General features: G+C 44.5%; 2 protein-coding genes across 3 annotated transcripts in view; both read right to left on the bottom strand.

Annotated features, from left to right (window-relative positions):
- Positions 1-19,366, bottom strand: part of PNISR (PNN interacting serine and arginine rich protein) — a 38,718-nt gene extending 19,352 nt beyond the window's left edge. For both annotated transcript variants that reach the window (XM_048493980.1, XM_048493988.1), the window contains exons 1-2: positions 19,259-19,366; positions 3,164-3,270 (exon numbers count right to left, since the gene is read on the bottom strand). In XM_048493980.1, coding sequence (XP_048349937.1) covers positions 3,164-3,251 — 88 coding nt within the window. In that variant the 5' untranslated portion in view covers positions 3,252-3,270; positions 19,259-19,366. The remainder of the gene's footprint in view (positions 1-3,163; positions 3,271-19,258) is intronic.
- A 2,787-nt stretch (positions 19,367-22,153) lies between these two features.
- USP45 (ubiquitin specific peptidase 45) overlaps positions 22,154-26,188 on the bottom strand; it is a 74,060-nt gene continuing 70,025 nt past the window's right edge. Inside the window, exon 18 of the mRNA XM_048505784.1 lies at positions 22,154-25,437. Coding sequence (XP_048361741.1) covers positions 25,307-25,437 — 131 coding nt within the window. The 3' untranslated portion in view covers positions 22,154-25,306. The remainder of the gene's footprint in view (positions 25,438-26,188) is intronic.

Genomic DNA, 26,188 nt, shown 5'->3' with positions numbered 1-26,188 from the left:
AAAAATTGGCTCTTTGTGTAAATTAAATAGATTAACAATGACATGATCTACTTCCTTATTTTTCTCTCTCACATAAATCAACAACAATACCTGTGGATCATATTCAGAGACACACTTCTATAGCCGATATTATCACATTAATAATCGCTAGATTAGTAAAATTACACAAAACCATTATTTATTTATTCAGAACATTTTTATGCTGCCTCTCTATGAATCTTCCCAAGGCAACTTCCCAAATAAAAATGACAACAACATTAAAGGTGTTGTGTGGTTTCCAGGCTGCATGGCCGTGTTCTAGTAGCATTTTCTCCTGACGTTTCACCTCCATCTGTGGCTGGCATCTTCAAAGGATCTGATAGTAGTAAAGCAAGCAGAGTATATATACCTGTGGAATGTCCAGGTGGAAGAAAGAACCATTTGCCTGTTAACAAGTGTAATCAATTAGTGAGGGAATCTGAATAAAAGGCACTGCAGACAAATTCAGCCGGAAAAATCAGCAATAGCAGAACACATGATAAACCAAGCTGGGCACAGAATATTATTTGAAAACACAGAAATTCTAGACCACTCTGACAACTTCTAAGTCAGACTACACAGAGAAGCCATTGAAATCCACAAGCACATGGACAATTTCAGCAGAAAGGACGAAACCATGAAAGTGACCAAAATATGGCTACCAGTACTGAAAAACACTAGAATCAAGACAGTGACTAATGAACACCATTCAGACAAAGGATGTCTCCAGGCAGTAAGCAGTCAAAGGGCTAGTGAACACCACCCAGAACACCACCCATCACTCTAGGCAGTAAGCAATCAAAGGGATAAAAAGGCCAGGCTACTACAATGCAGATGCCTTCACTAATTGATTATGCTTTCTTCATGGTTACATGCTGAATGGGTGGATCCCACCCATGCAAATCAAGCTTGCTAACTGCACCCTTTACACTTGTTAACAGGCAAACGGCTCTTTCTCCCACCCTGGACATTCCACAGGTATATATACTCCACTTGCTTTACTACCGTGTTTCCCTGAAAATAAGACCTACCCCGAAAATAAGCCCCAGCATGATTTTTGGTATTGTTGGAGGATGCTTGAAATATAAGCCCTACTCCAAAAATAAGCCCTAGTTAAGGATTTCCAGGCACAGCCCCCACCCTGCGCCCCTGCCCACCCCAACCACACCCTGGAATGCCCCAACCCCCTGGGTGCTACGCCCTTGGGGCGCAAAAAATAAGACATCCCCTGAAAGTAAGGCCTAACGCATTTTTTGGAGCAAAAATTAATATAAGACCATGTCTTATTTTCGGGGAAACATGGTGCCATCAGATCCTCTGAAGATGCCAGCCACAGATACAGGCAAAACATTAGGAAAAAAATGCTACTAGAACACGGCCATACAGGCCAGAAACCTCACCACACCCCAGTGATTCTGGCCGTGAAAGCCTTCAACAAAACATTAAAGATATGAATTAAAATAAAGATTCTAAGTAAAATTATTCAGTTACACTTCTTTTCAGTCCTCCATTTGTTGACAAGTTCCATCTGTCAACTGTGTTTTGAAAGTATCTATATATGCTGATGCTAACAACAACTGATTCAGTTCTACGCCACTCATGAGCAAGACTCACTTAATTCAATGGGACTTCCAAGCACAGTTGCAAAATCAGGTTACACAGGGGTAATCCACCACACAGGTTATTTGAAACCCCACTGAAACTTATCAAATTTAAGCAACATAGTTTGTGGAGCAATCTACATTCCAAAGAACTTCAACGCAAATTTTCTCACTGGTTTTAATGTACCTAGATGTCCTTCTACTTTTTCCTCTGCCCCCTTTCTGAAATTCTGATTTAAAAAGAGACTGTCGTTAAAGGTTATGATAACTTAATAGGTCATGGAAGACTGACTATTGCAATGCTTGCTGTATTTATCTCTTCCTGCTGATGTTAACAAGAGTCTGTGTAGCACTTGAAGTGCTGCACATAAACAAAAAATTGCAGGTCTGTATATGACAAAATATCTTCAACAGTGGGTGGATATCACTTAGCATATACACATTTTTGCCAACTATCTACCACTTGTAATCTTTTCCTTTTCACTCAACTGTATGTTATTAGCAAAAGAAGGCATTCATAATGTAAAACTTCTCCCGATCAAATACAAAAGAATGGCAGCATTTGCAACAGCACAGGATGAAGAACACCAAAATGTTTGGAGCTGTACAAAGTCAGGTTCTTTAGCTCCAACTGAAAACTCAGAACTGTACTGTTCTTCAACAGCATCATAGCATCTAGCCCACTTATTCTTTAAGGATTACTAGATCTTTTCAATGATATCTGCTCATGTAGCAGACGGCTTCAAAGGCTTCTTAACTAAAACAATCTTCCAGTGCTACTAGGTTGCTTGGCTGAACATGCAGGGCTAAGGTGACAGGAAGGCACTGCTAGATTTGTGTATACTTCTATGGTAGAGGGCAAATGGTCAAGATGGAACATGCAGAAAGTGAGCCATTCCTACTTGCTAGTTTGCAATGCTTCTCCTTCCTTTGCCCCATGTCTTCAGTACCCAGATGCCCTGGAACATGGATATATTTATTATTCATTAATTCAGCAGACACATGGTTGGATCCCAGAAAGAATTTCCATCCATATAAATATTTATGGCAGTACAGGATTACTTTCTCATCTGTCCCTCACCTGCTATAGCCCAAATTACCCCTTGAAACACTGTGGAAGAGCTCTTCAGGGGAAATTTTGGGATGTAGCCAGGTACACAAGTCATGACCTTCATGACTTGTGGATGTCACTTGTGCTGAGTGTCCCTTGTCTCTCAGGAATCTATGAGATTCAAGCTCTATTTCTTAAAGCTATCCCTAAAAGGAGTCACCTGACAAGAAACTTCACATAAGTTAGCAAAGGAATTATCAATACACTTTCTAGAGACATTTTTAAAATAATGAAGTCAAGAGATGCTAGATTTCCAACCTGTCCATCCATTTAAAAAAGAGCCAAGAGGTACATTTGTCTTATTTCTGCCTATTTTTTAATCCACAGCACCCAATCTTTTCATAGCTCATGACAGAACCCTTGTCCAATGTCTAAAATGCAGATCACTGTGCTAGCTTTTCTGCTGAAAGCATTCTTGCAGCTATTTACTTACTTGGATCTTGCTGGTGTTGAAATGACTGCATCCACTGCTGCTGGTTCAAAGGCCACTGTTGCCAAGGCTGCCCACCTTGATCCCACATCTTTAGTTCTTTATGTATTCTATATTTGATCAAAAATAACATTTCACAGCTGAGTTGAGCTTCACGTTTTGAATCATTCAACTGCACACAGTTGAAATTTAGCCCTTTCAGAAAGGCAAAGCAGTAAGAGTTTTATAAAAGTTAGTTCAGAAAAATAGCAGCATTTATGTTTCTTCCTCATTACATGTAGGGTCCAGAAACACCAGGACAGCAGTAAGATTTCACCTGACAGCCTTGCCATCCGATCAGTTACAAGCCCCAATATTTCTCTTTTCCCCCTGGAAAACACTATCAATGGCCTACTCAATCTTGAGTTGAAGAACCACAGCTACTATGCAGCCTCAATATCTACAATGACTCGGGGCGGGGGGGGGGGGGCACTCAGGAGAGGCAAAACATGAAGAGATGCGTTTCCACAATATGTTTTGACTATGACATCTGAATACAGACAATGATACAAGAATGTTTTTTTTAAGTACTCCTGGGCTGCCGGAGTACCTTAAAAACTCAGCAGGAAAGTTCACAAAAGTAGCAATGAGTATTGTGAGAACGGTCCATTGGTTACTTACCGAGAAGGGGCCTTCTACTGGACGGCAGGGGGACATCTTGATGGGTGTTTTCCAACTGGATCTCAGGGAAGCAGGAACTAGAATTCTGTCACTTCCTGTAGACCGGTTGGCACCCACCCAGATCTCCAGTAGACGCCTGATGAAGCAGTGGAAGCTCTCCCGTTTTTAACACAACCTGGGAGAAACCCGATTAATAGGAAGTAACAGTAACAGTAACAGTTAATAGTCAACAGGACAGAAGAAAACTGAGGCATTTAGAGTGCCAACTAGAGCTCATGTGAACCTAAGTGAATTAATGTAGAACTGGTGCTGAACCCAATTAGGGACTGATGACGACCACGGGAGGGCCAAGATGTCCCCCTGCCGTCCAGTAGAAGGCCCCTTCTCGGTAAGTAACCAATGGACCGTTCTACTGGAGGCGGGGGACATCTTGATGGGACCTCCTATAGCAGTGTCCCTAAGAAGGGAGGGTGATGCATTATCAGTCCCCAATGATGTGTTCCAGCACCCTTCTACCAAAGGTAGCCCTCTGGCGCCAGCTGCCATGGAATGCTCTAGATTTACATAGTGCCGGACCAGATGATGAGGATCACGAGGAGGGACCAGGTGGCTGCTCTGCAAATGTCCGAAACTGAAGCCTGGCTTCTGAGGGCCGCGTTGGTGGTGGCGCTGCGTGTGGAGTGTGCAGTAATTCCTTGCGGAATGGGTTGGTTTGTGGCCTTGTGAGGCCTACCGATAATACAGAGCTTTGATAGTCACGGCTAATGGAGGCTTTGGACATGGAGTCCCTCCCAGGTTAGGAGGGGGCAATGTTGATGAATAGATTGAGTGAAGCTTTGCCGAATGGAAGCTCCAGACCTTGCTTATGATGTAGACTTTGAGGGAACGATGAACGTCAGATTATGCCACTGGCGTTCTTTGGGATAGGATGGATTGCAGGGCAGAAATTAGGAACAATGATGTACCTGAAAGTTTTAGGGTGGAGATGTTGACCTTACTTTAGGAACAAAGGAATTGAGGTCCGTCCTCAGTTACTACCACGGTCTTTGCTGAAAAGCCTTAAAAGGTCTTTGTTGATTGAAAGGGCATTGAGCTCCTAGAAAGCCCTTCTAACTGCTGAGGGTTATGGCCAGCAGGAAAAAAAGAGTCTTCATGCTTAACCACTTCATGTGGATGGACTGGATTGGTTTGAAGGGGTGAGAGAGACCGTCCAATGCGAAAGGACTAGCGATGAAGCCATGGAATGAGTAATCTGTGAGCGGCTGAGTGGTTTGGAGGCTGAAGAACTCCTTTTAGGAATCTGATGACGTCCGGGTGTTTAGACATTGGGCACCCGTGGTGATTGGACCAGATGGTGGAGAGAGCTGCTACCCTGGCGTTTCACGGCGTAGGCCTTCTACGATTAGGCCCATCTCGAAGCCACTCCTGCAGGAAGAAGGAGAACATGGGAAGGTCTGGAGGACTCTGGGTTAACTGAAGATGTCACAGATGGCACCTGCACCATCTCACACAAAGGCCCTTCACTTAGGAACAATTGTATATGTTATGCTTGGTGGAAGTCCTGCGGGACGCTAGGATGAGTGGATGTCACTTGTGCTGAAGTGTCCACTTGTCTCCTCAGGATCCCTCCGTTCAAGGACCATGCGGTCAATGTCCAGGAACCATCTAGAGGTCCGGATGAAAGGACTAGGCCCTGTGACAACATGGTAATGTGGTGTTGAAGTACAGGGATCCAAGGCTGGAGAGGTTGCTAGTTCTATTATTGCCGACAGCCAGGGCCTCCGAGGCCAGTAGGGGGCGACTAGTATTACCTGAGCCTTTTCCTGAATTATTTTGCGAAGTACCTTGGGAATGATCAGCGTGGGAGGAAAGGCATAGAGGAGAGCCCTGGGCCACTGGGCTGTTAAGGCATCCACATCTAGGGCTTCTGGGTGGTGGAAGCGCGATATGAAGGTTGGAGTCTGACGGTTGTGGATCGAGGCGAATAGGTCCACTTCTGGTACCCCCAGTTTCTGGGTTATGAATTGGTAGATGGCTGGCTTGAGTTGCCATTAAACTTCGAGACTTGTCTGGCCAGCTCCAGCCAGTCCGCTGTGACGTTGAGTTGGCCCCAAATGTGTTCGGCCGAAATCGATTGTAGGTGTAACTCTGCCCAGGTCAGGATTTGCATCACCTTCTGATGTAGCTGGGACGAGCGCGATCCGCCCTGGTTGTTGATATATGCTTTGGCAGACGTATTGTCTGTTCGAACCAGAACATGTTTCCCTTGAATCCTGGGCTGGAAGTGTTGTAGGGCTAGGAAGATGGCCCTGGTCTCTAGAAGGTTGATGGGGAGACTTGCTATTGGTTCTGTAAGGTGGCTCCCCATCCCTGCAGGCTGGCATCGGTGAAGATCTCCAGGCGGGAGAGGTGTAGGTAGACCTTTCCTTTTTCCAGGTTGCTTCGGAATGTCCACCATCGGAGCTGTTTCTTTAGTTGAACTGGCAGGACAAGTGTTCGGTCTGTTTTGGCCATGATTTGGTGTTGCAGGGGCCTTAGAAACGCTTGGAGTGGGCGAGCGTAAAGTCTCCCCCATTGTGCCATATCGTAGACCGATACCATCAGCCCGAGGAGACTTGCCAGCTGAAGCAGTGAGGATTTCTTGGTTGATATGCTGAGATTTGTTAGGGTTTGAATTTTGTAGATCTTGGCCGGTAGGACAAACAACGCGTTCTGAGTGGTGTCGATGATGGCACCCAGGTGTTCTAGGCGTTGGGAAGGGGACGTGTGGCTTTTGGTGAGATTTACCAGGAATCCGTGTAGTTGGAGGATTTCCTGAGTCTTGGCTACGTCCAGAATGGCTTGTTGGTGGGATTTGGACCTGATCAGTATATCGTCCAAGTATGGATGGGTGTGGACTGACTGTTGTCTGAGGAGGGTGATGAGGGCCAGGAGGACCTTGGAGAACACTCTGGGTGCAGTGGTGAGTCCGAATGGCAAGGCCTTGAACTGAAATTGGTCCTGGCCTACTGCGAAGCGAAGGAATCTTCGGTGGGCTGGGTTTATTAACACATGAAGGTATGCCTCTGTCAGGTCCAGGGAGGTGAGGAAGTCCCCTGGACGTAGGTTTTCGGTTATCGAGCGAAGGGTTTCCATCCGGAACCGGTGCAGTCTTATGTGTTGGTTGACGAACCGCAGGTTTAGTATTGCTCGCCAATCTCCGTTCTTTTTGGGAACGGTAAAGAAGTGAGAAAATATGCCCAAGGATCTTTCTTGCTTGGGTACTGGCTCGATTGCCTTGATGGTCAGCAGGTGTTGAATGGCAAGCTGCGTTCTCCTAGCCCTATGATAGAGATTAGGTTGATGGGAAGCATTTCAGCCGAGGGAGGGAGGAATCTTTTTTGAATTCTACTTAGTGTATCCTGTTTGAATGATTTCCTTTGTCCAGCGGTCCACGTGCTCGCCCGTCCATTGGTGTTGAAAGAGATGGAGGCGGCCGCCTACTGGAGGAACATAGTCAGGATTTGTTGGAGCGGTCCGCTCCAAATGGTTTGCCTTGTTTTGAGTGGGGACGAAAGGAATGGTTGAAGCTATTGTTAGAGTTGGTGTTGTTGTTGTCTTCGAAACCCTTGTTGGGGTTGCCATCTACGACCCTCTTTTGGGAATCTCTGTAGTGTTCTGTGAGAGCGAAAGGTGGAGCTGGTCTTGGAGGAATTGTGATCCGCCCTGTAGAATTTGGGCATGGCTTTCTTGTGATCCCGAGTTTCCACTAGGATGCGTTCTAATTCCTGGCCGAAGAGAGAAGCGCCTTGAAAGGAAAAAACGAATAGAGTTGTTTAGAATGGAAGTCCGCTTGCCACGAGCGTAGCCAGGCCAGGCGCCTGGGGACTGAGGCCATGGCCAGTGATCGGGAGGTTGTTAGGAAGGCATCGAAATTGGAGTCTGCCAGGAAGGAAATGGTGAGGAGAAGTCTCTCTACTCCTTCCCTGATCCCCTGTTGGGCAGGTGGGATGAGTTCGAGAACCCTACAGCTCCATACGATACCGGCTCTGGCTATCGTGGCTGAGGAAGCCAAAATTTTGGTGGCTGTGGCTAGGTTCTCATGTAGTCTTTTGAGTATGGTGTCACATCTTTTGTCTAATGGGTCTTTGATAGATCCATCACCGTCTTGGGAGACTAATCCTCCTGACTGGAGGGAGGCTACCGGGGCGTCCACCGGGGGCACCTGCAGGAGGCGTCGTAGGTGAGGTGGGGTGGTATAGAGTTTCTTGAAATTAGCAGGAAACCACTTGCTGGAAGAGGGGTTGAGCCACTCTTTCCTCATTCTTTTCTCGAAGTATTCCGGTAGGGGAAGAAAGTTTTTGACTTGGTCATCGTCTGGAAAGATCTCAGTTTTGCCTTTGGGGCAACCTTTTATGGGTTTTTGAGAGGAAGAGGAGGGTGCAGCAGAGTCCACCGCGTCCTCTGGATCTTTCAAATCTAAGGCAGCGATGGCCTTGGTGATGAGGAGGGTTGCATCCTCCACTTTGAAAAATCTGTGTATTGGATCAGTGGGTTCGTTGGGAATTTCCTCTGGCTCTGAGAAGTGGTCAGAATTTTCACATTCCCCTTCACTGGCGCCTTCTTCCCCGGGCAAAATGGAAGGGACAAAGGAGGGACCAGCCCTGGTCCCTCTGGATCTGGTGGGTGAGGGGGAAGAGGAGGAAGCTGAGACGGATCTAGCCCTTCTGTGGTGAGCCCTGTGATAGGCTCTAATTTCCTCCCTCATGCTTTTTCTAAACATATCCACGAGTTGCTCTGGGGAGGCTTGTTGCCATCCACCCTGAAGGGGTTGAGAAGGGACTAAGCTAGAAGCAGGGGCCAGGTCTACCCCCCCACCGTCGCGATCTTGCCTGTTGTGTTGGGTGGATCCAGCACTAGAGGGCACTGCGTGCGGTGGAGATCCGCCCTCCGCGGCCCTCTCCGGGACGCTGGCGGTCTCTGCCTCCTCCGCGTCGGCGTTCGGCTGCCTTGGTGGGCTGAAGGGTCTCCCTGCCGCGCCTGAATCGGTCTCTGCCCTTCCTTGGTCATCCCCCGCAGTCCGGGGACAGCCCGCACTCGATCCGTCCCTGTAAGGGACGGAGGTGCCCGCAGCCACTTTTTTCTTCTTCGCGGCAGGCACCGCTGACGCCGCCCCCTTTTCGCGTGCCTTTTTCTTGCTGCCTCCCGCCGTTTTTGCAGACACCTTGCCTACCGACTTGGTCGTCTGCGTTCCGTCTCGGTGGGTTGAGGAGGCAGCAGAAGATTTCGTCCTCTCGGCAGAGGAACGAGAAAAGGTCTCCTTTGGAGGAGAGAAGTGGCGGCACTCCATTTCCCGGGGGGAAGGGGGGGCGGAGGAAGAGTGTAGAGGGGGAGGAGAAGGAGGTTATCCTGGTTTGCACCAAGGAAAAGACCTCCTGGAAATAGAAGAGAAGAGAAAAAGCAGATAGGTAGTTGTAGAAAAAGTATTGAAGAAAAAATCAAGGAGCTCTGAAAAGTGCTGCTTTCCCTGGATGAAGCAGAAACGCTACTGGAGATCTGGGTAGGCGCCAACCGGTCTACAGGAAGTGACAGAATTCTAGTTCCTGCTTCCCTGAGATCCAGTTGGAAAACACCATCAAGATGTCCCCCGCCTCCAGTAGAACATAATACCCATCCTCCAGGCTCTCACTCATAAATCCTACAAAAATTTGCAAAGAAAAAGGAACTCCCTACTTATTCTCCATTTATAAATGCCTATTACAGGGTCTTGTATTACTTCACAAAGATGCTCAAACTTTAATGAACTAAAATAATAAAAGCTGGGAGTAATATGACTCATTATTGAGGGACAGAAGGCCCTATCAAAAGCCACTGCAGTATGACAATAGAAATTGTGAGGAGACGGGCAAAGGTATTACAAACAAGCAAGGGCCCAACACACACTAGAATCAGTTATTTCCAGCTAGAAGATTCACCGCTTAATGCAACTTACAAAAATATCCAGCAAATGCTAGTTATTAAAAAAAACACTAGAAGGCAAGATTTAGCCAGTCCAGACATGGACTACTGAAAAAAAGCTGTCTCAAAACAACCATTGTTCATGCCTAGATATGATCAAAACTCTCATGGAGAGAGAAACGAACAAACCACAAAATGCAACTTCTTTCCAGTTCTATGCATAGCACTTTAAGAAACTAATGGAAATTAACATTTTCATACTCCAAGGCAATGACTACAGATTGAATGTAAGAAGGCAGGAGTATAAGAAATATGGCTGGCAGTGGTGCTCTGCAAAATTTCAGAAAGGGTTCTTAGTGATGGGGTATCCCATGTCCCCAGCCGCACACCGTTTCGTCACCTGGGGGGGGGTGTGGGTGGGTCCCAACAGCCAGCACTTTCTGCCATACTGGGGCACTGCTTGCTGGTTGAGTTTTTTGTCACGGTTGCAGGCCGGCTCCTGCCCTCCCCCCAGGCTGCCATGGCGCCTGCTCCAGCCGCCTGCTGCCGAGCCCCGCCCCGCTGGTCTCCCTGCAGGCCGGCTTTTGCCTTCACCAGGTTGGAGAGGGCAGGAGCCGCACTACTGCTGTGGTGCCTGCCCAAGCCGCCTACTCCCAAGCCCCACCCAGCTGGCTTCCCTGCAGGCCGGCTTCTGCCCTCCCCAGGCTGGAGAGGGCAGGAGCCGGCCTGCAGGGAGCCGGCAGGGCGGGGCTAGGCAGCGGGCGCCACCACTGCACCCATCGAGCCTCCCTCTCCTGGCCTCCCTGCACAAGAGCAGCCCACAGAGGTGGGGCGCAGGGGAGATGGGCAGAATGGGAGGGACAGGAAGCAGTCATGCTCCGGGCACTATTTTAGGCCCAATGCAGCCACTGGGTACCACAGCTTAGCTTTCTTATGCTTCCACTTGTGCAAGCAACTGAAAAAAATTCACATTTAGTACCACTTTTCTCATCTATTTAGGATTATAGACCACCCTTCCCCTTAGAGGCTCAGAGCAGCTTACCACAATCAGTTACAATAAAACAGCAAAATCACTAAATAATACATTCCAATAAATATCCCAGCACCATTAATATCAATGCTTTAGCACAAGGTGTAGAATATTCCTGTTTAATTCTAGATGTCAAAATCATCTCAAACAAATATGAGGTAATTTTAGTTTATAATTTTAATGGAACTTTGTTTTCTAAAATTGCTACTTTCTGTTCTGAATGCTTCAGAAGGTGTGTGCAAACTGACAGCAAAGAGAGATAGATATAGCACTATATTTAGTGCAAGTTGTGAGCAAGCCCACCTCTGTTATCATTACAAATACAAGTAATCGTTTGGGACAAGCATATGGACCACATGGTGAAATGCCTTAATGGTGCAAAGACTGCAAACATCACTCATCATTTAAGTAGCATGGTAGCTAGTACTGGAGAGGAGTCAGTGGTTGTGGTGCATATTGGCACCAATGACATAAGGAAATGTAATCAATAGCTCCCAGAAGTCAAATTTAGACTGCACAGTAAGGACACAAAAAGCCAGTACCTCCAAGATGGTTTTCTTTGAAATGCTACCTGTTCTAAACACAGGGCCAGCTATACAGGATCATTTAAGGAGTCTCAGTGCCTGAATGAGACAATGGTAGGAGGAGGGCTTTATATTTATTAGACTATGGAACACTAAGATTTTAGATTTATTAGACGGTGCGACAAGCCAGGCCTGTACAAAAGGAACAGGCTACTCTTGAAGAAGAATGGAACCAGACTGCTGGAACATAACATGAAAAGGTGGCAGAGCAGCTTTTAAACTGAACCGAGGGGGAAATGTGGCAGGAGCTGAAAAGCAGCCAGTTTAGGCAGATTTATCCCAAAGGAAGAAATGATTCCAATTGCACAAATGGGGTCTGGGCAGATAACGAAAGTGAGGATAAAAACCTAAGGGGGAGAGAGAAACAGAGTCTCTATGCAAATGTCACCAGCTATGGACTCAAAATGTGGACATTAGATTGTTTGTTTTAAGGGGAAAACAGATATAGTGAGCATAACAGAAACCTGACCTGGTGGAAGAAAGAACCAGAGGGATACAGTCACCTCCAGATACAAACTCTATAAGAATGACAGGAAAGGATGGTACTGCCTGCCACTTGGTAGAAGTAGGGGTTATATATATGAACATGTCAGGTAAAGGTCTAACAAACTAGAAACCTTAAAATGGGCCCAATTCCTCCACAGAATCACTGTGGGTGACTATTCCCCAGCATACATTTGTCTGGGGATGTGCTACTACTTCTGACAAAAACACTCCAAGTGATCATAAGATGGAAAACAAAATCAGGGCGGCTGAGACAATCCTATACCTTTCACATATCATGAGGCAGATTTTCTCACCAGAGCTGCCCTTGGTAACATGTAATGGCCTTAGGCAAATGTTTAAAAATGTCCCACCCACAGGAAAATATTTTTCAGGCTTTTAACTCAGCCCCAGGAATGACTGGAAAACAACCTCCCTTTATAATAGTATATGAGAATTACGCCAGTCCAACAAATAGAAATCTTTATTTGATAATAAGAATAGTATTGGATTTTTTTTTCAAAAATGTAAATCTTAATAATGACAGTCCACTATAAACAATGTTCAATTCTTTTCAGAAAGGGTTCTTAGTGATGAGAGAGAGAGATTAAGCTTTTGTTTCTTAGTTCTAATATGAGAGAAGGGGTGGTTTTTTTTTGTTGGTATTATATTTTCATGAATCAACTAGCTGCTTTGACTTAGTGTTTCTAAAAACTACTGGGTCCTTGAGGGACGGTACTCTTCCTTTAGTACCTTGAGCCTATCTTCAATCTTACTCTTGAGGTAACCTTTGCTGGCCTCAAATAGAAGAAGAGGTGTTTGGATTTATATCCCACCTTTCTCTCCTGTAAGGAGACTCAAGGTGGCTTACAAGATCCTTTCCCTTTCCCCTTGTGAGGTAGGTTGGGCTGAGAGAGTTCCAAAGAACTGTGACTAGCCCAAGGTCATCCGGCAGGAATGTAGGGAGTGCGGAAACACATCTGGTTCACCAGATAACCCTCTTCCACTCAGGTGAAGGAGTGGGGAATCAAACCCTGTTCTCCAGATTAGAATTCACTTGCTCTTAACCTCTACATCACACTAGCTCTCAACAACAGACCAAGGAATTCACAATCCCCTTTCCAACTGGTTTAGGATTATTCTTTTCTGTCTAGATTAGAAGATGTATCCCCTTCCCTTCTATTTTTGGGTCTGAGTGGAGAATTACTCTACAACCCCACTTCTGCCTTTCCCAAAAACAATCTCTTAATTCACACATCTGTGTACCACTGCTATCAGTACAAGCTGACACAAAAAATACTTCAGTCCAGATTGTTTCCTCAGACTAAAAATTACCTCAGAGTGGATTTATCAATCAGCTAAGGCTTCTCATTTTCACAAGCAGGAATACAGAAAACTGTTTTCCCTCTCCTTCACAGAGTATAGCCTCCTCTAGCTTTTGACCAACTTTGCTCAACCACTCACAGTTATCCAGATCTTCACTCTCTAGCTCGTGGTTTCTGGCCGCACTTTGAATCTAATTTATCTGTGTAGTCTGCCACAGAGGCATCCAAAGGAGATGTTTTAATAATGGTCAACTTTAACCACACTCATATTGCCTGGATAAACGCATGTTCTAGTCACACCCAATAGGTAAACTTGCTAGATACTCTAAATGACTGGGCCTCTGAACAACTGGTCATGGTACCAACCAGTGAGTACTAACCTGGATTTAATCCTCAGTAGTCCTGCCCAAGACATAGTGCAATCTGTGGGGGTAGTTGAACTGAGTGGAAACACTGATTACAGTAGAATAAAAATTAATTTATATGTATTTGGGAAAGTGTTAGGAAATTCCAACCCACTCATATTTGACTTCAAAAGAGGAATGTTCTCCAAGATGAGACGTCTAGTTAAAAAAACCAAGAAGTTTAAAAGAACAGCCAAAAGGGTCAAACCTCTTGAAGGGCTTGGAGGTTTCTCAAAACCTCTCCACTAAAGGCTCAGAATATATACCACAGGTCAGGAAAGACAGGAAAGTCTGAGAGGTCACCAGCATGGCTAACAAGCGCAGTAAGGGAAACTATGAGTGAAAAGGGATTTGATCATTTCTCACAATGGAAGGATGTGAGTAGTGTGGTCCCTCAGGGATCTGTAGCAGGACCAGCATTTTTCAATTTGTTCATAAATTACCTGGAATTAGAAATGAGTAGTAAAATGGCCAAATTATTTAGGGTAGTTAAGATTGGATTATTGTAACTTGCTTTATGCTGGCCTGCCCTTGAACCTAATCCAGAAATTAAAGTTTGATGAGCATGCGGCCGCTAGTTGGAGCGTCTAGCAGGGATCATATAACACCTGTCCTGTACCACCTTCATTGGCTGCCTATTGAGTACCAGGTTATCTGCAAGGTATTTGTTTCAACCTTCAAAGTATTTGTTTCGACCTTTAAGTGAGCAGTCTTGAACCCACAAACCATAGGGATCACCTCTCCCCATATTGCCCAAGTAGGTCCCTCCGTTGTTCGAAGGGGAACCTCCTGGAAATCTCTGGCCCAAAAAGTATCCAGCTGGCCTCAACAAGGGCCAGGGCCTTTTTGGTCCTGGCCCCTACCTGGCAGAATTTGCTCCCTACTGAACTCAGGGCCCTGCGGGACTTGAGTAGTTTCTGCAGGGCCTGTAAGACGGAGCTTTTCCACTGGGCTTTTTCTAGAGGACAGCAGGGTTGACATATATTTTTTCAGCCTCCCAATGGGATTTATTGGGGTCTGTAAGTCACCATCTTGGTTTGCTTCAGTATGTGTATTGTATAACTGTTTTAATGTGTTTATTGTAGTTTTACTGTAATAATGTTTTTATGATGTTGCCGCCCTGAGCCCTTCGGGGATGGGCGGGGTAAAAAAAACAACAACTAAAAATTAATGAATTAATGAAAACTGATTGCAAAGAGCTCCAGAAATATCTCTTCAAATTGGAGGAATGGGAATTAAAATGGCAAATGAGATTCAATGTGAGCAAGTGTAAAGTGATGCATATTGGGGAAAATAATCTCAACTTCTCATATACACTGAGAGGATCTTAGCTGGCGGCAACAGATAGACCTTGGAGTAGTATTGGACAGCTGTATGAAAATGTCAACCCAGTGTGTGGCTGCAGTGAAAAAGGCAACTTTCATACTGGCCATAATAAGAACTGGAATAGAGAATAAAATGTCTGCTATCATACTGCCCTTATGCAAATCCCTGATGAGACCTCACTTGGAATACTGTGTACAGTTCTGGTCACTGCACAGGAAAAAGAATACTGTGGAGCTTGGAAAGATGCAGAAAAGAGCAATCAAAATCATCAGGGAACTACAGAAGTTGCACTATAAGGATCAGTTAAAATGCTTCAGCCTGTTTAGCCTTTAAAAAAGGCAAGTAAGTGGAGACATGATAAACGTTTATAAAATTAAGCCTGGCATGGAGAGTGGCTAGGGTGATACCAGAATATTAGAACCAAAGATCATCCACTGAAGCTAAAGGGATGGGAGATTCAGGACAGACAAAAGGAAGTATTTCTTCACATAGTGGAGTTAATCTGTGGAACTTGTTGCCACAACTGCTGCCAAATTAGAAGGCTTTAAAAGGGGAATGGACAAACTCATGGCAGATTGGGCTATCAGTGTATAATCATGATGGATATCTACTCCCTCCAGTACCAGAGGTGTCTGCCTCCTTAAATCAGTTGCTGGAGAGCACAAGTAGGATGCCGCTGCTGCATAGGCTTCCTGAAGGTAGCTAGTTGGCCACTGTGTGAGCAGAATGCTGAACGAGACAAGCTTTGGGTCTGATCCAGCATGGCTCTTTTTACGTTTTTACTTTTTCATGTAGTATTGTATTCAGTGCATTGAGAATTGGCATAGACGTTAAAACTGTGAACTGTGAACGACTACGTTCAAATCTCACAGCTGCGAACTCATTAGATTACCCTGGGAATTATTATTTTCGCCTTCCAACTGCAACACAGAGATAATACCAATCTGTCTCTTAGTGTTGTTAGTAAGGATTACTGAGAATATGTATGCAAAGTCTTTTGGACTTGAACTCTGCCAACTTGGAATGCTGTTAATTCAGCCAAGTCCCCTTTTCTTGCATAAAATAAAGTACTGATGAACTACAATGCAAAACATAGACAGCTTTACTTTTTTAGCGGCAAAGATATGTATCCTTGCCGCCACTGTCCTCACCTTCTAGAGTCTACACATTTGGAAACAACTTGCTAAGTATTACTATGAGTGCTAATTTAGCAGCAAGCGCTAGCTATCAATTACGCTATTTTATTCTAGCAAGTGCATTTACATACATTCCACGGACAAAAATATGTGCAGTTTGTGGTCCTGAACCTCTGATTACAAGACAGAAAATTAAATCCTTAAATGTCAGTCAGCCTATTCCTCCAATTTCAATGTAACAAATTTGTCATTCTCCCACCTTTGTGGCTGGTCCAGCCCTTCTGTTTTCCCCTACTTGGCAGCACATCATATCCCTATGCAGGGTTTAGGGTAGGGCTAAAGACACCAAAGCACCAGCTTCTACAGGAAACTGGAACCATCTTATATTCTAATAGTGAAGTCGGTCAAATCTTCAATCCAGTGATTGGAGTTGTGAATGGGCAAGACAGATCCTTTTAGAAACCTGAAAAGGGTCAAAGTTTGCATAACAATATAGAATCTCTTGAGGTTGTATCAGTAAAAGTGATGGGGGGAGCCCTGTCTAGGCCTATTTTGGCCTTTAAAGGAGGATGCATGAAGTCCAAGCCTGGCTAGGGTTGCCAACTCCAGGTTGGACATTCCTGGAGATTTTGTTGGGGAGTCTAAGCAGGGCAGGATTTGGGGAGGTGAGAGGCCTCAGCTGCGTATAATGTCATAAAATCCACCCTCCAAAGAAGCCATTTTCTCCAAGGGAACTGTTCTCTGTCATCTGGAGCACAGTTTTAATTCTGGGAGATCTCCATGTCCCACCTGGAGACTGACAACCCAGGTCTGGAAGCAACCTCTGAGTGAATTACACAAATAGGTCTGGCTGTTTGTTACTCTTCAATAGCAGCTACTCTACAAAAGCCAGTATAGTGCAGCAGTTAAAGCTTCAGAGAAGAATCTGGAAAACCTATGTTCATGTCCCCATCTTTCTGCGGAAGCTTACTGGGTGATTTTGGGCCAGTCACATACTTTCAGCCTAACCAACCTCACAGAGTCGTTGTACAGATAAAAAGGGGGAAAGGAGAATAATAAGCTGCTTTTGTCCCCACTGTGGAGAAAGGTGGGGTATAAATTAAGTAAATATAGCTGCAGATGGGAGACAGCTAACAGGTAGGTTGGAAAATGGCTGAGAAGGACAGGATGAGGCAGGGAAGACATGAGGGTTGCCAGGAGAATGAGGTTTGCCAGGAGAATGGGGCTTACCAGGAGGGCAGAAAGAGGAAACAGTGTGTGGACGGGAATACAAAGGAAAGTGAGGTGCCACACCACAAGCCCTTGAACATTCCCTACAATGCAAGTGGGCCTGGCCCAGTAGCCAGCACCACACAACTGGAACACAATTTTCCTAGATGGGAACTACTGCAGAGGAGGGAAAGCTAAAGACAGAAGGGCAAATTAATGCTGGTTGGCTGTTGGGTAAAAAGGAAAACCAGTCACCAACTCCCAAAGGAGCGTGGGGTTTGAGGAGGAGAGGGACTTCACAGACTCTACCCTCCAAAGCAGTCATTTTCTCTAAGGCAGGGGTGTCAAACTCATGGCCTTTCAGATGTTCATGAACTACAATTCCCATAAGTCCTTCCCAACATGAGAATTGGCTATACTGGCAAGAGCTGATGGGAACTGTAGTTCATTAACATCTGGTGAGCCGCAAATTTGACACCTGTGTTCTAAGGGAACTAAAGTTGATAGCCTCCAGGTGGGTATGGTGCCTTGACATCCTTGGAAGAAGGATGAGGCATAAATATAATCAAGTAAAATCTATATGCCATATCAGAAGCAACATGCAAAATACATTCCTTTAATCCAGTGTGGTGCAATGGTGAAGAATGTCAAACTAGTATCTGGAAAGCCCAGGTTCAAATCCCTACTTTGACACGGAAGTTTGCTAGGGGGCCTTGGGCCAGTCATACACTCAAGCCTAACCTGCCTCTCAGGGATGCTGTGAGGATAAAATAGATAAGAATTATGTCAGCTGCTCTGGGCCCTCATTGGGGAGAAAAGCAGGATACAAATGAGCAAAATAAAACGCATAGCCAATAAAGACTGATCGTTCCACACAAAATTAATTTATCTGCATCAGTTTTAGGCTAATCTAAGCCTTTATAGAAATGGCAATTTCCCACACAACCTCAATTCATCTCTGCCAGTTATTCAAATACTGAAAGAGTTTAACATCAGGCTAATAGTGCTGAAAGGCTAAGCACCAGCTTTTTCTCTTAGATTATGGTTGCATTCCTGTACATGGAGTGTTGTTGGGTTTCCAGGCTGTATGGATCTTCAGAGAATCTCTGAAGATGCCAGACACAGATCCAAGTGAAATGTCAGGAGAAATGCTACTGGAACATGGCCATACAGCTCAGAAACCCCACAACACCCCAGTGATTCCAGCCGTGAAAGCCTTCGACAATACATTCCTGTACATGCTTCCTGAGGAACATAAGTGGATGCCCTCAGTTGGAACAAGTTCTACGTTAATAATCATTGAACCAGACTGCAAAAGATTTTATATAAACGACTGAAAGCCTGGCAACAAAGATTTTTGGAGCCATGTAACAATATCAGAGAACTCTTGCCATATGTGAATACTGCTATCACTTGACAGAAATACTGGACTTTCAGACTCCAACAGGCTGCATACGTGGAATCCTTGCAATAACCTCTTAAGCAGACCATTTGTTATTCCCACTTGCAGATGGTGGACGGCAGGGAGAACGGAAACTGGGAGGCAATCCCAAATTCACCCCGTCTCCACTAGAAACCCCTGGTCAGCCACCCCGCCCACCCAAAACCAGCCCATGGACATCATCCTCTCCAACCTAGAGGCATGCGCACGAGACCATACCATCCCCCATTTCAACCGGCTCCTCCGGTACTCTAAACGAAGGCATCGGCGCATGCGCAAAACAGGATTCGGGGTCTAATGGAAAAGGGGCTTTCCCTGCATCGCACATATACGCGGGGAATGTCCGTTCGTTGCTAAACTAAGCGAAACCCATGAGGGGGAAAGGCAAGGCGTCACCCCTAATCTAGCCAGAAGCGCAGGGGCCCTTCCCCCCCTCTCGCGCTGCGGTGCTTGCCGGGCAATGGCGCGTCATAATGAGGCCTCCTGCGGGGAGAAAAAAGCTCTGCCCCGACATGAGCTCTCGCTTCTCCAGGCTCGAAGATGCTGCGTCCGCCGCTACTCACCCCCGCCCACACCTTCCCTTCGGTCGGCGGCCCTGGCAGCTTTAGGGCTGCCTCTGCCTCCTCCCGCTTGGCTTTTCGCGAACAAGACAAAATGGCGTTTGTTGGTTCTCACCCGGAACAGCATTATGCGTCACTTGATTCTAAAGGAGGAGGAGACTCCGACCCGGCCGAATCCTGTCAGCCATTTTTGATAATGGCAGAGGTACCGAGGAAGAGTTCATTGATCTTTTGGGGAGCTGAAAATAAGAATTATTTCTCTCGACATGGAGAGGACCAATACTTACAGGTCACCTAAATATGTATACCGTTGTGGAATGAAGGTGCTTGCCCGCCTGTCCCTAAAAGCTCAGGGGTTCATTAGCATCCGATGCTATGACAAGCAACGCCAACTTTTATTTGGACACTAGTTAAATTGCTACCATGGCGCCATTTTTAGGAAGGGCACGATGCCCTCACCAGCTCTTTGCAAAAACGTCTCAAAGGGAGACCATCATCTTAGAGCATGCGTCGTTGCGGTGTGTGTGAGGGATTAGTTCCTGGTGGGCAAGGCTGGGAAAGTAGTGGGGCCTTGTGATGTCATAGGTGCCCAGTAAGGTGAAATAATTTTGCTTCTGGGGTCCTCTGTGGGTAATGATCAGCATGTTCCTGTGCACGTTTAGTCAGAACTCGGTTCCACTGTACTTACCCACGGGAAAGCGTGCATTGGATTGTAGCTATGCAGCCTGGTGATTTTAATTGGAGATCAGGTGCACAGAGCCCGGAAACCACACAGCACCCAGGTCCACAGAGTTATTCAGAACTTGCACAGTCAAAACTAGTGGCACCTTACATGCTAACAAAAATTGTTTCAAAGTAAAATTTTGGAAGTCCCTGACTATTATTTGTAAGAACAGTGATGGAGCATATAACCAACCCACGATCCAGAAACAAGTCCCAGCAATAAGCTGATGCTTATTGTCTTCATAAACACTCAACCAATATGATCACAGGTTTTAATAACATGGATCCTGAGCACTTCTAGCTGATTATCCTCCACGGTAACATGTACCATCATCCACCAACAAAGCCTTTCAGCTTTCCGCAGTGGACAAAAGGGTAAGTCCCTTGAGGAAAAAATAAATGGATACAAAACTGACATTAAAACTCAGTTAATACAGAAACCTGTGCATGACTATTTTAATCCGTCTGGATATTCTATTGCTGATTGGAAGATCATTTTACAAAGTAACTGCAATGGGAGAATCCAAGGTATAGTATTAGGATTTATTAAGAAGTTCACAACTCTCTCCCTGCACTACATCTTTGAAATAAGATTTGCGATTTCACTCAATCATCAGCTTCCCAAGGCTGGAGGAACCTTCTGTAATTCTAGGGTTCAAGACTATGAGGAACACATCTAAGTAAATGTAATATTTGCCTGCCAGACTCACACCTTCCCTGAATACTATCTTCCACTGCCTGCAGCTCTTCCCAACTAGTTAGGAGGGATCCTCTGAAAGCTACTATCCTCTATGTCCCTTCAAATCTCTGTCTAACTGTAGTTGGTCATTAATTCATAAAATACAACTTGTTCAGCAGTCTGCCTCTTGTAGCCACCTAGACAGGGGTTGTAGTGTAAACAAAATCCCTTGTGTCCCAGCAATATTTCTCTACTGCTGAAGTTTCCCTCCCAACCACATCATCATTCCCAGCAGCAGTGCTGTAACAACCCATATGATTGTTGTGATGAGGCAGCAGGGTGTGATAGATAGGGCAGGCAGAATCAATTGGGCTGGCAGGCATGGGCCAAGTTCAGTGCCCATCACAGCCCAGAGACAGGAAAGGGCATAGCCAGGGATGCTGGCTCGATGTCTGTGGAACACCCACCCCTTTAAAGATTTTCAGGTTCTGTTACAAATCTCTGAGCAGCTGATAGGTCACTGCAATCCCCCTCCCATGGAGGCCTCAACCTGGACCCTGGCCCACATGCAGTCATAGGTGTCCTTAGCTGTCAAGCAACAAGCCCTACCTCATTAGTTGTGAGGTGTCCTGGCTAGTGGTTTTGTTGGGCTAGATCAGGGGTCTGCAACCTGCAGCTCTCCAGATGTTCATGGACTACAATTCCCATAAGCCCCTGCCAGCATGGCCAATTTGTCATGCTGGCAAGGGCTGATGGGAAGTGGAAGCCCTCGAAACATCTGAAGAAGCACTACAGATTACAAACAAGCTAGATCTATTGGAATTGGTTGCTGAGGAAGGAGATTATTAGTTGCACTCATAGTCAACATCCTCAGCTGCTTGGGATCCTCGAGTATGGCTACTGCAGTAGTGGGGGATTGGATTTTTGTGCACAATTGGTGCCTATGGGCTACAGTGATTCTTTGTGCCTCTCCCAGGAGATATTCCCAGGCTGAAAGAGTTTAGGGAGCCAACTAAATCCAGTCCCACCCCACAAGCTGCCCATGACTATTCTGGTGCTGGGGGTTTGTGCTGGCATAACTGGTCCTTACTATGGCATAACTTTGAGACACGCAAACCTAAGCGTCACAATGCTCTCTAAACCCCTTCTCACACTCACACCCCCTGGACTGTGTTGTAAATTCTGCCCTGTGAATATATTACGCTAATATGTGTGTATTTGTTTCATCAGTGCATTCCTCTGTGGCTGATTTGTACAATCAGAAAGACACAGAATTTTACTCACAGTTTAGTCTAGGAGACAGGTAGACTGGATTCAACTATCGTAGTCAAAATTGATGATGTGATAAAAGTTACCCTCTTGGGGATATCAAGGAGCTGGAAAATATAGTGTTGCCTTTCTGATATAGAAAAATATATATGGTAAACTAGGGAAGGCAGATGATTCCTCGCTTTTAGTAAAGTCAAAACATACACCTCAGGTCAACATGTAAGCAATTTTTTGTTTGAAAATATTGTGCCTTTAATTTGCAATTTGGTAAACCGATAGCACTCATCAGATAATTGATCACGGGTGTTGGGAGCAAATTTAAACATTTGACATCTTTTTATGCTCCACGTACATAATCACATTTGCCCATTTTCAGTTTCACCTTACCTTCAAATGAAGGTAAACAGATACATTTTCCTAAAATGTGCACTAAGACTTTATTTGGAAAATCAAAAATAGAAGATGTTTTTATTTGAATCCACAACAGAATATAGTTAAGTTTAATCTTCCTTTTATTACATACATATTCCCATTAAAAACTGCATATACAGTTTAACACTACATAAAAAACATGGTTATTAAATAGATTTATTGCACATATTAGCCTTTGCAACCCTTTAAATAATTTAACCTGCCTATATATTAAATATAATTCAAGGTTACTAACACTGAAATAGAGTAGAAAACCTGTAATTCCAAAATGTTTAGGATAATCACATGTTAAAATCATAGATTTGGAAGGGGCTGTAGTCCAACCCTCTGCTTAAAGCAGGATCAGCCCCTAGAGCATCTCTGACCAATGTTTGTCCAGCAGCTGCTTAAAGACTGACAGTGAGGAGGGGCTCACCATCTCCCATGGTAGCCAATTCCACTGTTGCACAACTTTTATTGCAATTTTTTCCCTAATATCCAGATTTTCACCTGTAATTTAAACCCATTATTGTGAGCCGTATCCTTTGCTGCCCACAGGAACAGCCTCCTGCCCTCCTCTAAGTGACATCCCTTTCAATACTTAAATACAGCATTCATGTCCACCCTCAACCTCCTCTTCTTCAGACTAAAAATTTCCAGTTCCTTCATCCTTTCCTCCCCAGGTTAGGTCTCCAGACCCTGATCATCCTTGTCACTCTCCATTGCACACGCTCCATTCTGCCCACATCCCTTTTGAAGTGATTTTGTATGCCATGTGGAGAAAATAATGTGGGCATAATGCCATGTGGAGAAAATAAAAACATAGCTTAGTCCACCTTTAAACTGGTACAGCTCTGGGGCAGGCAGACTCTTCTGGGTCAGGTACCACATAGCTCTGCAGCTCCAGGCTGCCACACTATTTGCCCTTCCCACCAGTGTTGGTGCCAGTCTGTGCTGCTTTCAGAATGTGCTTTGCTCCCACCCTGGATTGGGCTGCCCATATATCAGCTGCTCCCACTATTGGTACAGGGGAAAAAATCAGTGCACAAAAATCAAAGTGTCACTCAAAATGTACAGCTCAGTGCATCTGAAGTGGGCCTGTAGTTCTTAAATTTTAAGTTACAAAAAAATTGTTAGTATTTTAAGATGCCATAAAATCCCTCTTTATTATTCCAGAATTAGGAGCTTCTCAGATGGATACAATATTTTAGAAGCTAAGAGTCATGAGAATTTATTTCTACCATGTAATCAAGTCTCTTCTTGATTACATGATGAGAAACAGGTCCCTGAAGGAAAGTTTGATTTACTTTGGTCTTAGTTTTAAAGTATGCAGCTCAGTAGCATAAGAAATTAATTCAGTAAAACAATCACATATTATTTTAAGTCACAAGAATGGGTAGATGTTTCTCATGTGTTCATATGACAACACAATAATCTCTGACAGAATTTCAAATGGCACATGCAATCCAACAACAACCACCTCTCCTGTTGAAATTAACCCCACAGAAATGCCTCACAAATATCACTGTTGCTTGTGCACATTTCCCATTTCTTTTTCTGAAACAAGGTGTCAGAAGAGATTCCTAGTGGACTCCTTATGCTACTGAGCTGCATAATCTACTCCTTTGTAATGGTCTCACACAAAGCTTCTAAAACTACATGCAAGGGCCTTCCATCCCCGTTTGACAACATGTAAAACAGTTTTCCCTTACAAATCTTTCCACATTTTAACAGCAACCTGTCATCTGGCAGAGGGTGTTTTTGTTGTTGTTTTAAAGCAAAAAGCTACAGTGCATTCATGAGAAGCCAATCCCAAAGCTCCGTTTTGCAGAAAGTAACACAACTGATTTTTTTCTAAGAGGCAGTGGCTTGGAGACACAATATAGTTGTTCAATGGCAAAGGGATTTCTGGCTGAAAAGTGCAACTTCCTCATCTCTCTTCCGACCCCCACCCTCAGCAGTGCAGGAATAGTAAGAATTGTGTGAAGTCACCTAGCATTCTGCAAAAAATATTGGTTGTGAAATAAACCGGCATACTTGCCAATCTAGTTAATAAATGACAAAGAATAATAAATGACAAAGAATATTGTGCACAAGATTAGAAACTATGAATTGATTTTATGTTTACCTTGAAGTCTTGCAGCTAATTATGAAGTACAATCCATCCAAGGCTAGTAATTCAGGGTGTATGTAGGGAAATATTCAAAGCAATTCCTCAATGCCAAAGACTCCCTGCATATGGAACGCGAATACATCAAGGGGCAAGGTTCTATTCTGGCTTTGTTTCTGATGTGCTAAGCCTTTTGTTGTCCCCAAATTTTTGATGTGGCAGTATGTTCAAATATGCAAAATCTCACCTGCAGTTCTGAGAGAACTATGCCAAATGTCTTTTAAAAATGGAATCAGATATTACATCATACAAGATTGCAACCACTGCATTCCAGAAAACTCAGGAGCCAAATATGCAACATAACTATGTTCATGATGTAACAATCTGTATTTTGTACCGAGGAAAATCCAGGCAGTGTTCAGTTTTTTGGAGATAATTTCTACCTCTATTTTTCAATCGATTTTGGGTTGTGCTGTCCTAAACTGAAATGTTTCTATTCTGTTTCAGAGTACCTTATTTCAAGGGAATTTTGGGATTTTAACATGCAGGCACAACTTTAGAGAAACACACATTTGCTTTTCCTTGCATATAGAGACTTTTCCATTTATCCTTATCGGCAGTAGTCCCCCACATTCTCTAAAGGCACCTCTGAAGGCCTGAGTCCTTTCAGAGCAGTACTGAACGCAACAATGGGTGCAAGGGTTAGCTGCTGGATAACATTGTGAGCCTTAAACGTGCATCTCTGGACTGGAGCCATGGATGTTTTCAAATCATGATACATTTTATATGAGAGAAGAGGTAAAACCACAACATTTCAAGTAATTCTAAACAATAGTTATCCTTTCGTTGTTGAACACAACTACAATATTCTTTCATAAAAAAGCAAGTAGGCCTGTGAATGCAAAACTCTTGATTCTGGGACCGCTTGTACGTGGGTATCACTGACATACACCCACTGTCCTACAGATGCTCCTACAGATTCCTTTAAACCTGCAATGCAAAACAGACAATAATGTTACTAATTAATTACAATTAAAAGAAGAAAAAAACAATACTTGCAAGTAAGAAGCTATAAACTATGCCTATGAAATGAACTGAATTTTTTTCTTGACTCCACCCTGACAGAGAAGTTACTGATAGGTGTGAAAACATCCCTAGCATGACACTGCAAAAATCATGAAAACTGCCAACAGATGGGATTTCCAAGCTGCTGGTGGGCAAACTCATGTGCAGCAGAAAGAGCAAAAGTTGCCTGGAAAAATGAAATCGCCATGTTTTAATAACTCTTGTTCTATGCTCAGAGCATAAAGGCTGGCTGCCACCAAGGTTGAATTAAACATATTATGGCACTGAGTCAATTCTACAAGTGAGTTCCCTGCATCCTTCTGAGATGTCGCTTGGAACTTGCATTCCAGATTCTGCCCATCCGGCTCTCAAACCTAGTTGGACGCAATCTTTCTGGAGAGAGCACAGTCCAATCATGTCAGTAAGGCTGCCTGGACAGTAAGGGGCACATTTTTGAAGGTCCTGCACACAGGGGTATCATTTCCCTTCTATCACCCCCTTGTAACAACAATTTCCCCCCACCATGCTAAAGGAGGGCTTTAAAACAAACCAGTAACTGATACTGCCCAGCAGTGCAATACTGTTCTTATTCTCTATTGCCATAATATACTGATTCCTCTTTTTCAAAAAAATTAAAGCTGGTAATTCACAGGTAATTCACATCATGGCAACAGAT

This window comes from Sphaerodactylus townsendi, linkage group LG01, assembly GCF_021028975.2.
Source record: "Sphaerodactylus townsendi isolate TG3544 linkage group LG01, MPM_Stown_v2.3, whole genome shotgun sequence".
NCBI lineage: Eukaryota > Metazoa > Chordata > Lepidosauria > Squamata > Sphaerodactylidae > Sphaerodactylus > Sphaerodactylus townsendi.
Note: the sequence above shows the minus strand (reverse complement) of the source record. Positions and strands in the feature narration are given on the sequence as shown.